We start from the raw sequence: 14,471 nt of genomic DNA, 5'->3' as shown, positions 1-14,471 counted from the left end.
TGTGTTCCTCCTCCTCATCTTCTCCTGAAGCTCTGTGGCCTCCTTCATGGTTGGCCTGTGCCATGTGTTCTCTCCTCTTCATGCATTGAGGGGGATTTCCTAAACCTGGAGCACTCGGAATCTGGTGCAGCCGTGCCTGGCAGCCAATCGGCTTCTACCTTCAGCTTGTTCAGTGAAGCTTTGACAAAGCCTGGAAGCTGATTGGCCACCAAGCAGATCTGCACCGGATTCTGCACCCTCCAGTGTTAGTAAATCTCCGACATGATGTTCTCTCTGATGGTCGGTGTCATGTTCTCTTCTCATGGAGCTCTGCGGCCTCCTGGCGATCTACCTCATGGTGGAATCCATTGAAGTGTGGGCAGTAAAGTGTTCTCCTGTCTTTGCAGCATTGGAGGCGTGGTGCTCGTTAGCTTGTCTGGATCCGAAGCATCGAGAGATAAAGACACCATAGGTAACACCAAATAATCTACAACCCCCCCCCCACCTATACATGTCTACACAATATTAGGACAGATCCCCCTGTACCCCTAACAGGCAAAGGGGGACTTACACATAAGAGGGATATGGGGAGCTGAGACAGGGGTCTCCCCACCTCTCCAAATTGGGCTGTGTTCCATGGGCCCCCCACCCAAACTGAGCTGTGTTCCATGGGCCCCCCACCCAAAGTCACCCCCATCACAGAGCCCCCCACCCAAAGTCACTCCCGTCACAGAGCCCCCCACCCAAAGTCACTCCCGTCACAGAGCCCCCCCACCCAAAGTCACTCCCGTCACAGAGCCCCCCACCCAAAGTCACTCCCGTCACAGAGCCCCCCACCCAAAGTCACTCCCGTCACAGAGCCCCCCACCCAAAGTCACTCCCGTCACAGAGCCCCCCACCCAAAGTCACTCCCGTCACAGAGCCCCCCCACCCAAAGTCACTCCCGTCACAGAGCCCCCCCACCCAAAGTCACTCCCGTCACAGAGCCCCCCACCCAAAGTCACTCCCGTCACAGAGCCCCCCACCCAAAGTCACTCCCGTCACAGAGCCCCCCACCCAAAGTCACTCCCGTCACAGAGCCCCCCACCCAAAGTCACTCCCGTCACACTCATTGTGTTCACAGTCTCCGCAGAAGATTTGTCTGTTGTGCCATTTCACGGTCGATGATCCAGGATCAGGCGGTCCACACGCTGAACGTACTCAGGAATGACTGCTGTGGGCTGGGAACCGCCACGGCTGGGATAGTCACTGAGGGGCGGACGGCCATCTTGGAAATGCTTCCACCATTCAAATGTCTTCCTGCAGCTCAGTGCCTCATCGCCGTTCTGCGCTTTACGACTTCTGTAGATATGGGTGGGTTTTACACCTTCGTTCACAAGAAACGTCCTCACCACACGCTGCTCCACACATGCACTGACACTGCTGTCTGCCATCTTGATGAACGGTCTTTGGACTGGCCCGTGACATGTGCGCCCCCTATCGGTAATAGGACACAACTGCCACTTACTACTACACCGCCATCCCTTCTTATACCTGAAAAAGGAAAAGTTCCGCTTTCACTTGAACCCGTGTATGTATGTATGTGTGTATGTATGTATGCGTGTGTGTATGTATGCGTGTGTGTATGTATGTATATTTTACATAGTACACACTCAATAAGCCAACATGTAATACACACAGACATGTACAGAGTAGACAGCAACGTTAATAGTTCAAATGGGTGTAGATGTCACCAGAGGCAGGGGTGGGATCAGATGGGTGTAGATGTCACCAGAGGCAGGGGTGGGATCAGATGGGTGTAGGTGTCACCAGAGTCAGGGGTGGGATCAGATGGGTGTAGGTGTCACCAGAGTCAGGGGTGGGATCGGGAGGGTGTAGATGTCACCAGAGGCAGGGGTGGGATCAGATGGGTGTAGGTGTCACCAGAGGCAGGGGTGGGATCAGATGGGTGTAGGTGTCATCAGAGTCAGGGGTGGGATCAGATGGGTGTAGGTATCACCAGAGGCAGGGGTGGGATCAGATGGGTGTAGGTATCACCAGAGGCAGGGGTGGGATCGGGAGGGTGTAGGTGTCGCCAGAGGCAGGGGTGGGATCAGATGGGTGTAGGTGTCACCAGAGTCAGGGGTGGGATCAGATGGGTGTAGGTGTCACCAGAGGCAGGGGTGGGATCGGGAGGGTGTAGGTGTCGCCAGAGGCAGGGGTGGGATCAGATGGGTGTAGGTGTCACCAGAGTCAGGGGTGGGATCAGATGGGTGTAGGTGTCACCAGAGGCAGGGGTGGGATCGGGAGGGTGTAGGTGTCACCAGAGGCAGGGGTGGGATCAGATGGGTGTAGGTGTCACCAGAGTCAGGGGTGGGATCAGATGGGTGTGGGTGTCACCAGAGGCAGGGGTGGGATCGGGAGGGTGTGGGTGTCGCCAGAGTCAGGGGTGGGATCGGGAGGGTGTGGGCGTCACCAGAGGCAGGGGTGGGATCAGGAGGGTGTAGGCATCACCAGAGGCAGGGGTGGGATCAGATGGGTGTAGGCGTCACCAGAGGCAGGGGTGGGATCAGATGGGTGTAGGTGTCACCAGAGGCAGGGGTGGGATCAGATGGGTGTAGGTGTCACCAGAGTCAGGGGTGGGATCAGATGGGTGTAGGTGTCACCAGAGGCAGGGGTGGGATCAGATGGGTGTAGGTGTCACCAGAGGCAGGGGTGGGATCAGATGGGTGTAGGTGTCACCAGAGGCAGGGGTGGGATCAGATGGGTGTGGGTGTCGCCAGAGGCAGGGGTGGGATCAGATGGGTGTGGGTGTCGCCAGAGGCAGGGGTGGGATCGGGAGGGTGTGGGTGTCGCCAGAGGCAGGGGTGGGATCAGGAGGGTGTGGGTGTCGCCAGAGGCAGGGGTGGGATCGGGAGGGTGTGGGCGTCGCCAGAGGCAGGGGTGGGATCGGGAGGGTGTGGGCGTCGCCAGAGGCAGGGGTGGGATCGGGAGGGTGTGGGCGTCGCCAGAGGCAGGGGTGGGATCGGGAGGGTGTAGGCGTCACCAGAGGCAGGGGTGGGATCAGATGGGTGTAGGCGTCACCAGAGGCAGGGGTGGGATCAGATGGGTGTAGGCGTCACCAGAGGCAGGGGTGGGATCAGATGGGTGTAGGCGTCACCAGAGTCAGGGGTGGGATCAGATGGGTGTAGGCGTCACCAGAGGCAGGGGTGGGATCAGATGGGTGTAGGTGTCACCAGAGTCAGGGGTGGGATCAGATGGGTGTAGGTGTCACTAGAGGCAGGGGTGGGATCAGGTGGGTGTCGCCAGAGGCAGGGATGGGATCAGATGGGTGTGGGTGTCGCCAGAGGCAGGGGTGGGATCAGATGGGTGTGGGTGTCGCCAGAGGCAGGGGTGGGATCGAGAGGGTGTGGGTGTCGCCAGAGGCAGGGGTGGGATCGGGAGGGTGTGGGCGTCGCCAGAGGCAGGGGCGGGATCGGGAGGGTGTGGGCGTCGCCAGAGGCAGGGGCGGGATCGGGAGGGTGTGGGCGTCGCCAGAGGCAGGGGCGGGATCGGGAGGGTGTGGGCGTCGCCAGAGGCAGGGGCGGGATCGGGAGGGTGTAGGCGTCGCCAGAGGCAGGGGCGGGATTGGGAGGGTGTAGGCGTCGCCAGAGGCAGGGGCGGGATCGGGAGGGTGTAGGCGTCGCTAGAGGCAGGAGTATGAGCAGATGGGTGTGGGTGTCATGAGAGGCAGGGGTGGGATCAGGAGGCTGTTGGTGTCACCAGAGGCAGGAGTATGAGCAGATGGGTGTAGGTGTCACCAGAGGCAGGGGTGGGATCAGGAGGGTGTAGGTGTCGCCAGAGGCAGGGGTGGGATCAGGAGGGTGTAGGTGTCACCAGAGGCAGGAGTATGAGCAGATGGGTGTAGGTGTCACCAGAGGCAGGGGTGGGATCAGGAGGGTGTAGGTGTCACCAGAGGCAGGGGTGGGATCAGGAGGGTGTGGGCGTCCCCAGAGGCAGGAGTATGAGCAGATGGGTGTGGGTGTCATGAGAGGCAGGGGTGGGATCAGGAGGGTGTAGGCGTCACCAGAGGCAGGAGTATGAGCAGATGGGTGTAGGCGTCATGAGAGGCAGGGGTGGGATCAGGAGGGTGTGGGCGCCACCAGAGGACACACCACCAAGCAGTTGATATTGGTGCTCCACCCCTCAGGGGTGACCCCTTCTGCAGTGAGAATTCATTGGCTCCTGGTGGTCCTGGTAACGGGGTAGTCCCACATTCTCAGCCCACGTGGCCTACTCTCTGAGAGATGAGATGCCCCTGCCTGGGGCTTTGCAATGGCTTTGACCTAGGGGGCGCTGTGAGGTAACCTTTACCAGTATACTCCGGTTTGGAAGGTGTCACAGTGCAGAGCTCAGGGCCCATAGGACAGGTTCTAGGCTTGGCCCCGCAGTGCCCCATCTGGTGGGGTCCACAACTGCAATCATTAAATGCCGTCCACTTCATCGCAACATGCAGAATAATGAGTGAAGCTTCGCTCTGAATCCACCAGATTGAGGGACACAGGAAGTCAGACACAGTCCGGTTATACTGCCCCCTACAGGAGAATAGACACAGTCTGGTTATACTGCCCCCTACAGGAAGTCAGACACAGTCCGGTTATACTGCCCCCTGCAGGAAGTCAGATACAGTCCGGTTATACTGCCCCCTGCAGGAAGTCAGATACAGTCCGGTTATACTGCCCCTTGCAGGAGGTCAGACACAGTCCGGTTATACTGCCCCCTACAGGAAGTCATACACAGTCCAGTTATACTGCCCCCTACAGGAAGTCATACACAGTCCAGTTATACTGCCCCCTACAGGAAGTCAGACACAGTCCGGTTATACTGCCCCCTGCAGGAGGTCAGACACAGTCCGGTTATACTGCCCCCTGCAGGAGGTCAGACACAGTCCGGTTATACTGCCCCCTACAGGAAGTCATACACAGTCCAGTTATACTGCCCCCTACAGGAAGTCAGACACAGTCCGGTTATACTGCCCCCTACAGGAGGTCAGACACAGTCCGGTTATACTGCCCCCTACAGGAAGTCATACACAGTCCAGTTATACTGCCCCCTACAGGAAGTCAGACACAGTCCGGTTATACTGCCCCCTACAGGAGAATAGACACAGTACGGTTATACTGCCCCCTACAGGAAGTCAGACACAGTCCGGTTATACTGCCCCCTGCAGGAAGTCAGACACAGTCCGGTTATACTGCCCCCTACAGGAAGTCAGATACAGTCCGGTTATACTGCCGCCTGCAGGAAGTCATACACAGTCCAGTTATACTGCCCCCTACAGGAAGTCAGACACAGTCCGGTTATACTGCCCCCTACAGGAGAATAGACACAGTACGGTTATACTGCCCCCTACAGGAAGTCAGACACAGTCCGGTTATACTGCCCCCTGCAGGAAGTCAGACACAGTCCGGTTATACTGCCCCCTACAGGAAGTCAGATACAGTCCAGTTATACTGCCCCCTGCAGGAAGTCAGATACAGTCCGGTTATACTGCCCCCTGCAGGAAGTCAGACACAGTCCGGTTATACTGCCCCCTACAGGAGAATAGACACAGTCTGGTTATACTGCCCCCTGCAGGAAGTCAGACACAGTCCAGTTATACTGCCCCCTACAGGAAGTCAGACACAGTCCAGTTATACTGCCCCCTGCAGGAAGTCAGATACAGTCCAGTTATACTGCCCCCTGCAGGAAGTCAGACACAGTCCAGTTATACTGCCCCCTGCAGGAAGTCAGATACAGTCCGGTTATACTGCCGCCTGCAGGAAGTCAGACACAGTCCAGTTATACTGCCCCCTGCAGGAAGTCAGATACAGTCCGGTTATACTGCCGCCTGCAGGAGGATTAGATATTGGCTGATGCTGTTTGTATGATTCCTCGCTCCATCGCTGCCTGAGCTGATCTTCGCATCGCAGTGACACGAATCTGCATTTCCTATCCTGTTATCTATATCCAGGCCAGACTGAAGGTGTCAGGCTATCCTGGAGGGTGAGCTGCCATGAGCTTTCCAGGGTGAGAGCCGCAGCACACCCCTCAGTGACACCGTGTCTGTGAACACCCACTTGGTGAGGAAAGCCTGGTACACACACGCTGAATATCGGCCGGTTCAGCAGAAACATTCAGCCATTGTGTACAGCAGCCTGTCTGACGGAAGCCAGTCTAATGTCTGCCTTCTGTCCAATGGGCGCGCTGACATCATCCGCTGGGGGAGTGTCACAATAATAATCGTTCTACTCACCTGCCCTATACCCCGGTATTGCACAGAGCGCCCCCATCCTTATATCCTCCTGCACTCTCTGCTCCTCCTCTTCTGTGTCTGCCCACATAGCAGGTCATGTGCAGCCATAGACACACACAGCGTGACTCCCTCCTCACAGAATGTGATTGACAGAAGCGGGAACCAGTGACACCCACTGCTACCTCCTGTGTCCTGTGAGAAGAGGAACGGAAACCAACACCACTGCAGGCGGCCACATCACTGGATGGAGATAGGACTTGGGTAAATCTATGGGGGGGGATAAAATCACTGGGACTTCTGGGCTTCTTCATATTCATCAGTACTTGGGCTATGCTGCCACCTACAGATGAATAGACACCAGCAAAAAGAAAGAGAATGCAGGAGTCCCCCCACCCCCTTCCCCAGGACGCCTCAGTTAGTGTCCTTTGGTGGTGGATGTGCCTGTGAAGTCTCCGGAGCCAAGAGGGACCATACTCGAACCCCGAAGCAAAGAAGATGAGGGACAGCCTGTTGCCAGTCAGCACCAGATCCTGTGAGCGGTTCTCACCCTGGGTACCTGGCATTCATTAATGCCCCTGGTGGGGTGCTGCACAGGTCCGGAGCAGCGGTGCCCTCTGGGGGTGTTACCAATGGTGGAGCTCGATATTCCAGCTCTCTCCACTGTGCTCCTTCTAGGTATTGAAAATATTCACACGGACTTCCGTAGTCCTCAGCAGCTGGAGTCATGTGAGCGGGCCCTTCACCCAGAGGTGTGTGTGTGTGTGGGGGGGGGGGGATGGGGACAAAGGATGTGGATCTTCTCAAGTCCAGGTTCCGTACCAAGCTGGAGAGCTTTGTCTCCCGGACCAGGGATCCTCCGATGTTTGTGGTGGATGCTCTGCTGACTCCTGGGGATCGGATTTATCTGATCTGTATTCCCTTCTCTCACTTACCTGCACGGGATATGGGTAGGTGTGTCAGTGATTCTCATAGCTCAGGGCTGACCACAAAGGACGTGGTATGAAGACATAGTCCATCTTCTGGCAGATGAGCGCTGGGCTCCATGGTTCTTGAAGCCTGAGGGACAGAAGTGTTGCCTTTGTGGAAGGGGTCCCTCAGACTGCTCCTCCTGTCTGCTCTCCGGGGTCTTCATGGGACCTAATTTGGTGCCGTGTTTTAAAGTCTGCACCATTTGAGAGATTCTTTTGCAGTTTCCTATTTGCAAGTGGCCTTTCTGGTGGCCATTATTTTGGCCCGTATGGTCTCGGCACGGTCTGCACTCTCCTGAAAGGAACTTTTTCTGGTCCTTCATCAACTTCAGGATCACCAAGGCCTTCTTGCTGGCTTAAGATGGAGTCTTCTGCCCACCAGGGCATTGTGTTACCATCATTGTTACTGTTTTGTCCTGATCCCAGACACCCGAAGGAGAAGATTCTTCACTCTTTGGATGTGGTCCACGCAGAGTGTCTACACCTGAAGTCTGCAGCTTTGTGTCATGCAGTCAGATTCCTTCTTTCTTCTTCTTGAGGGGCTTCATAAGAGAACAGCTTGTTCCTGAACTACTATTTCTCTATGGATTCTGCAATTCATTTTCCAGGCCTATGAGCTTAAGGACAAAGTTGCTGCTTCTCCAGTCATTCTGAGTGTTGGTGCCTCCTGGCCAATTCAGCTTCAAGCTCCAATTGTTCAGGTTTACAAGGCTTCCACCTGGTCCTCTCTTCACACATTTACTACGCTTTACCAGGTAGATGATCTCGCCTTTGCAGACGCCAGTTTTGGGTGGAAGATCCCACAGGCAACTTTGTAGGGGGTTTACCATGTTCTATTTTGAGGTTTTGAACTTGTTTCTTATGTTCGGTGCTTTTGGATGTCCTGAGTAGTCAGTACAATGAAATCCTGTGATGTACAATTACAAAGAAATGAGGATCCTTTTCTTGGAGTACATCACAGGACATTGGGGACCCCCCCCCCTTTTTGTATGGTTCCTCATCACAAACCTGAGGCTGTGCTGTGATGGAATGGGTTATGCTGTGGAGAGAGCCTGACTTTTGTTTTCTAGTATCTCTTCACCAGAAGGTGGCAGTAAAATCCCATGTAGTCATGAATCCGAAGACCCGATGTTCCTGTAATGTACGGCCAGAAAAGGAGTTTACAGATAGTCCAATCATTCTGGTGTTACTATAGAGGAAGCACCACCCCCCTGCTGCTCCTGTTTGCAAACACTTCACAGAACTCTGGTCTTCAGTCCATTCCCACTGCCTGCCTACATTGACCCGTTCATTTCCAGCAACTCGTTCCTAATCGGCACCAGCCTCCGGGGTTTGCAGGTAACTGAGGCTTTGCTTCAAACCTTTGGGCTACTGTCATAAAATGGCTACACAGGACCACCATGGCTGCACATAGAGAGGACAGTCCTGCTACTACAGGTGATACCAGCCCTTACCCCGTAGTGGTTCTGGGGGTGTCTACTTGGTACCATCCAAAAGAACTAGCGTCTAGAATCTGGAACCGGTTCCTCTATAGCAGTGGTTCTCAACCTTTCTAATGCCGCGACCCCTTAATACAGTTCCTCATGTTGTGGTGACCCCCAACCATAAAATTATTTTCGTTGCTACTTCATAACTGTAATTTTGCAGTGGGAGGAATAGTGCCTCATTATTGGTGTCAGTGGGAGGAATAGTGCCCCATCACTGATGTCAATGGGAGGAATAGTGCCCCATCATTGGTATCAGTGGTAGGAATAGTGCCCCCATCATTGGTGTCAGTGGTAGGAATAGTGCCCCATCATTGGTGCCAGTGGTAGGAATAGTGCCCCATCATAGGTGTCAGTGGGGGGAATAGTGCCCCATCATTGGTGTCAGTGGGAGGAATAGTGCCCCATCATTGGTGTCAGTGGGAGGAATAGTGCCACGTCATTGGTGTCAGTGGGAGGAATAGTGTCCCATCACTGATGTCAATGGGAGGAATAGTGCCCCATCATTGGTATCAGTGGTAGGAATAGTGCCCCCATCATTGGTGTCAGTGGTAGGAATAGTGCCCCATCATTGGTGCCAGTGGTAGGAATAGTGCCCCATCATAGGCGTCAGTGGGGGGAATAGTGCCCCATCATTGGTGTCAGTGGGAGGAATAGTGCCCCATCATTGGTGTCAGTGGGGGGAATAGTGCCCCATCATTGGTGTAAGTGGGAGGAATAGTGCCCCATCGTTGGTGTCAGTGGGAGGAATAGTGCCCCATCGTTGGTGTCAGTGGGAGGAATAGTGCCCCATCGTTGGTGTCAGTGGGGGGAGGAATAGTGCCCCATCGTTGGTGTCAATGGGAGGAATAGTGCCCCATCGTTGGTGTCAATGGGAGGAATAGTGCCCCATCATAGGTGTCAGTGGGGGGAATAGTGCCCCATCACTGGTGTCAGTGGGAGGAATAGTGTCCCATCACTGGTGTCAGTGGGAGGAAAAGTGCCCCATCATTGGTGTCAGTGGGAGGAAAAGTGCCCCATCATTGGTGTCAGTGGGAGGAAAAGTGCCCCATCATTGGTGTCAGTGGGAGGAATAGTGCCCCATCACTGGTGTCAGTGGGAGGAATAGTGCCCCATCACTGGTGTCAGTGGGAGGAATACGGCCCCATTATTGGTGTCAGTGGGAGGAATAGTGCCCCATCAGTGGTATCAGTGGGAGGAATAGTGCCCCCATCATTGGTGTCAGTGGGAGGAATAGTGCCCCATCGTTGGCATCAGGGGGAGCAATAGTGCCCCAACATTGGTGTCAGTGGGAGGAATAGTGCCCCATCGTTGGTATCAGAGGGAAGTATAGTGCCCCATTGTTGGTGTCAGTGGGAGGAATAGTGCCCCATCGTTGGTGTCAGTGGGAGGAATAGTGCCCCATCGTTGGTGTCAGTGGGAGGAATAGTGCCCCATCGTTGGTGTCAGTGGGAGGAATAGTGCCCCATCGTTGGTGTCAGTGGGAGGAATAGTGCCCCATCATTGGTGTCAGTGGGGGGAGGAATAGTGCCCCATCGTTGGTGTCAGTGGGGGGAGGAATAGTGCCCCATCGTTGGTGTCAGTGGGGGGAGGAATAGTGCCCCATCGTTGGTGTCAATGGGAGGAATAGTGCCCCATCATAGGTGTCAGTGGGGGGAATAGTGCCCCATCATTGGTGTCAGTGGGGGGAATAGTGCCCCATCATTGGTGTCAGTGGGGGGAATAGTGCCCCATCATTGGTGTCAGTGGGGGGAATAGTGTCCCATCATTGGTGTCAGTGGGAGGAATAGTGCCCCATCACTGGTGTCAGTGGGAGGAATAGTGTCCCATCACTGGTGTCAGGGGGAGGAAAAGTGCCCCATCATTGGTGTCAGTGGGAGGAATAGTGCCCCATCACTGGTGTCAGTGGGGGGAATAGTGCCCCATCGTTGGCATCAGGGGGAGCAATAGTGCCCCAACATTGGTGTCAGTGGGAGGAATAGTGCCCCATCGCTGGTGTCAGTGGGAGGAATAGTGCCCCATCGCTGGTGTCAGTGGGAGGAATAGTGCCCCATTGTTGGTGTCAGTGGGAGGAATAGTGCCCCATCGTTGGTGTCAGTGGGAGGAATAGTGCCCCATCGTTGGTGTCAGTGGGAGGAATAGTGCCCCATCGTTGGTGTCAGTGGGAGGAATAGTGCCCCATCGTTGGTGTCAGTGGGGGGAGGAATAGTGCCCCATCGTTGGTGTCAATGGGAGGAATTGTGCCCCATCATAGGTGTCAGTGGGGGGAATAGTGCCCCATCATTGGTGTCAGTGGGGTGAATAGTGCCCCATCATTGGTGTCAGTGGAGGGAATAGTGCCCCATCATTGGTGTCAGTGGGAGGAAAAGTGCCCCATCATTGGTGTCAATGGGAGGAATAGTGCCCCATCACTGGTGTCAGTGGGAGGAATAGTGCCCCATCATTGGTGTCAGTGGAGGGAATACGGCCCCATCATTGGTGTCAGTGGGAGGAATAGTGCCCCATCATTGGTGTCAGTGGGAGGAATAGTGCCCCATCATTGGTATCAGTGGGAGGAATAGTGCCCCCATCATTGGTGTCAGTGGGAGGAATAGTGCCCCATCGTTGGCATCAGGGGGAGCAATAGTGCCCCAACATTGGTGTCAGTGGGAGGAATAGTGCCCCATCGTTGGTATCAGAGGGAAGTATAGTGCCCCATCGTTGGTGTCAGTGGGAGGAATAGTGCCCCATCGTTGGTGTCAGTGGGAGGAATAGTGCCCCATCGTTGGTGTCAGTGGGGGGAGGAATAGTGCCCCATCATTAGTAATAGTGACACCAATGATTGGGCACTATTCCTCCCACTGACACCAATGATACTTACCTTGCTGACCCCTGTTCCAGCCTGGGCTCGCTCGCTCCCTCCCTCTCCCATGGTACAAACACTTACCGGTCAGATGGCTTCCTTCTCCGGCCGCTTTCCTCCTCTTCACTCGCTCGTGCTTCGCGGTGCCGCTCGGCTCCTCCTTTCCAAGCTCCACCTCCTCGCCGGTGATTGGCCGCCTGTGTGCCTCTCTTGAGCTACAGTTCCGGCGGCCAATCACCGACGAGGAAGGATTGATCCCAGGGGTGTGTCCAGATGACAGGGACGGCATGTCATCCCGCCCACACCTGCAGACGGATCAAGGAGCGGTGTCTCGGTTCCTAAGGCCATCGGAAATATGTGTTTTCCGATGGTCTTAGGCGACCCCTGGGAAAGTGTCGTTCGACCCCCAAAGGGGTCGCGACCCCCAGGTTGAGAACCGCTGCTCTATAGTTATAGGGTGTTCACTGTAAGTCTTCCTCATCTCCGTCAGGTGGGGCCAAGTCCCCTGCATGTCCTCCGTATCCTTTATGTCCACATAAGATCAACTCTTCATGCACGTTGACTGCAGAGGCTCTAAACTTCCCATCGCCATCCCCTGCAGAGTTTATCTCTGACTCCCCACAGCCCTTAGATCAGGCTGGGCCAATGGTCTCTGGGACTGTTTCTGACTCAGTCCCAACAGTCTACTTCTAAATAGAGGCACTGTAGTCCCTGCTTTCACCTCCGGATTACAGGAGTTTGTATTGGACCTCATTAATGGAGTGTATTCTACCCTGAGTTAGGATCAGCCTGATGGCTCCAGCCTTGGGTCTATTGGCACTCCTACAGCTTCAAAGACTTTGCCCTTACACTCGCTATTCCAGTCATTCATCTGTGCAGACTTGAGGCACCCGGAGAGGTCCATGGGCCCCAACTGGGAATGTCTGCATGAAATGTTCCCTTGTGAGGAGAAATTTGATAAATGGTGGACAATTCCAGCTGCTGGTCAACCAGTGGAACATCACTAGTCAGGTGGAAGGCATGCTTACCTTTCAGGGTTCTGCTAACCATCAGTGAGAATCTCCTCTCAAATCCCACACTGAACTGGTTAATTCTGCCCTCCATCTTGTCTTGGAAGTGCCCCTGACAGTGCAGCAAATGTCTGGAGCCTTCAGTTGTTATGGCTTGTTACAATCATCGGAACTTGTGTCCCATATGGGTCTGATGTCTATACAGATGTGCCCTAAGGTAATCCTAACCCTAGGCAGTATGGATGTGCTGCTGAGGCACTGATGACCTATCCAAGGAGATTAAAACTCAGTTGGCCTTTGAGGGACATCATCTTCTCAGTTCTGCACTGGACACTGCGATCAGTAACCCCAACATAAGTTGTCTAGTAGAGGTCTGTTTAATCCCACCCTTCTCCTAAATCTTCTTCTGCAGTAGGTTCCCCCAGGCCCTCTGGTCCTGAATCCCGCTCAGCCCATAGGACTCCGAGGTCTGCTAACACCCCTGAAAAGCCCTCTGCGTAGATAGGTGGGAAAAAAAACAAACGTCCACAAGGTGCACCCCGATTTCTACAAGGCGGTGGAGTGGGCTTGCGACATTAAAGTATAGAAGTGAGATGATATTTTGTTAATTCAATACAGTGAAGGAAATGCCTATTTGCCCCCCCTGATGTTGAATGTTCGCCCCTCACACAGAAATGATCGGTCTAACAATGGAATGTTGGCCCCTCACACAGAAATGATCGGTCTAACAATGGAATGTTCGCCCCTCACACAGAAACGATCGGTCTAACAATGGAATGTTCGCCCCTCACACAGAAACGATCGGTCTAACAATGGAATGTTCGCCCCTCACACAGAAATGATCGGTCTAACAATGGAATGTTCGCCCCTCACACAGAAATGATCGGTCTAACAATGGAATGTTCGGTGTAACACTGAGAGACAGAATACAACAACAAATTCAGCAGAAATGCGTCTAACAAATGATGACGGATCTGCATGTTCATGAGGGAAAGAAGGATTTGATCCCCTATCATTCAGCAGGATTTCTGGCTCCCAGGTGTCTCTCATACAGGTAACAAGCTGAGATTAGAAGCAGTCTCTTAAAGGGAGTGCTGCTAATCTCATTGTGTTACCTGTATAAAAGACACCTGTCCACAGGAGCCATCAAACCATCAGATTCCAAACTCTCCACCATGGCAAAGACCAAAGAGCTGTCCAAGGAGGTCAGGGACAAGATGGTAGACCTACACAAGGCTGGACTGGGCTACCAAACTATGGCCAAGCAGCTTGGTGAGAAGGTGACAACAGTTGGTGCAATCATTCCCAAATGGAAGAAACACAAAACAAGTGTCAGTCTCCCTAGGTCTGGTGCACCATGCAAGATCTCACCTCGTGGAGTGTCAATGATCATGAGAACAGTGAGGAATCATCCCAGAACTACACGTGAGGATCTTGTCAATGATCTCCAGGCAGCTGGGACCACAGTCACCAAGAAAACAATTGGTAACACACTACGCCGACAAGGACTGAAATCCTGCAGTGCCCGCACGGTCCCTCTGCTCAAGAAAGCCCATGTCCAGCCCGTCTGAAGTCTGCCACTGAACATCTGAATGATGCCGAGGAGGACTGGTGGGAAGTGTTGTGGTCAGAGGAGACCAAAATCCAGCTCTTTGGCATCAACTCAACTTGCCGTGTTTGGAGGAGGAGGAATGCTGCCTATGACCCCAAGAACACCATCCCAACTGTGAAACATGGTGGTGGAAACATTCTGCTTTGGGGGGGTTTATCTGCTAAGGGGACAGGACAACTGCACCACATCAAAGGGATGATGGACGGGGCAATGTACCATCAAATCTTGGGTGAGAACCTTCTTCCCTCAGCCAGGACATTGAAAATGGGTGGTGGATGGGTGTTCCAGCATGACAATGACCCAAAACACACGGCCAAGGCAAC

The 14,471-nt window shown here is 54.2% G+C and overlaps 1 protein-coding gene across 7 annotated transcripts in view; it reads left to right on the top strand.

The window, feature by feature from the left end:
- Positions 1-14,471, top strand: part of SLC35F5 (solute carrier family 35 member F5) — an 82,266-nt gene that overhangs the window by 40,452 nt on the left and 27,343 nt on the right. For all 7 annotated transcript variants that reach the window (XM_089664269.1, XM_089664267.1, XM_089664265.1 and 4 more), the window contains one exon: positions 387-451. In XM_089664269.1, coding sequence (XP_089520395.1) covers positions 387-451 — 65 coding nt within the window. The remainder of the gene's footprint in view (positions 1-386; positions 452-14,471) is intronic.

Source organism: Staurois parvus, unplaced genomic scaffold (assembly GCF_062004578.1).
Source record: "Staurois parvus isolate SC_StPar_1 unplaced genomic scaffold, SC_StPar_1.0 ptg001876l, whole genome shotgun sequence".
NCBI classification, from domain to species: domain Eukaryota; kingdom Metazoa; phylum Chordata; class Amphibia; order Anura; family Ranidae; genus Staurois; species Staurois parvus.
The sequence above is the reverse complement of the archived record's forward strand: the minus strand, read 5'-3'. Positions and strand labels throughout refer to the sequence as shown.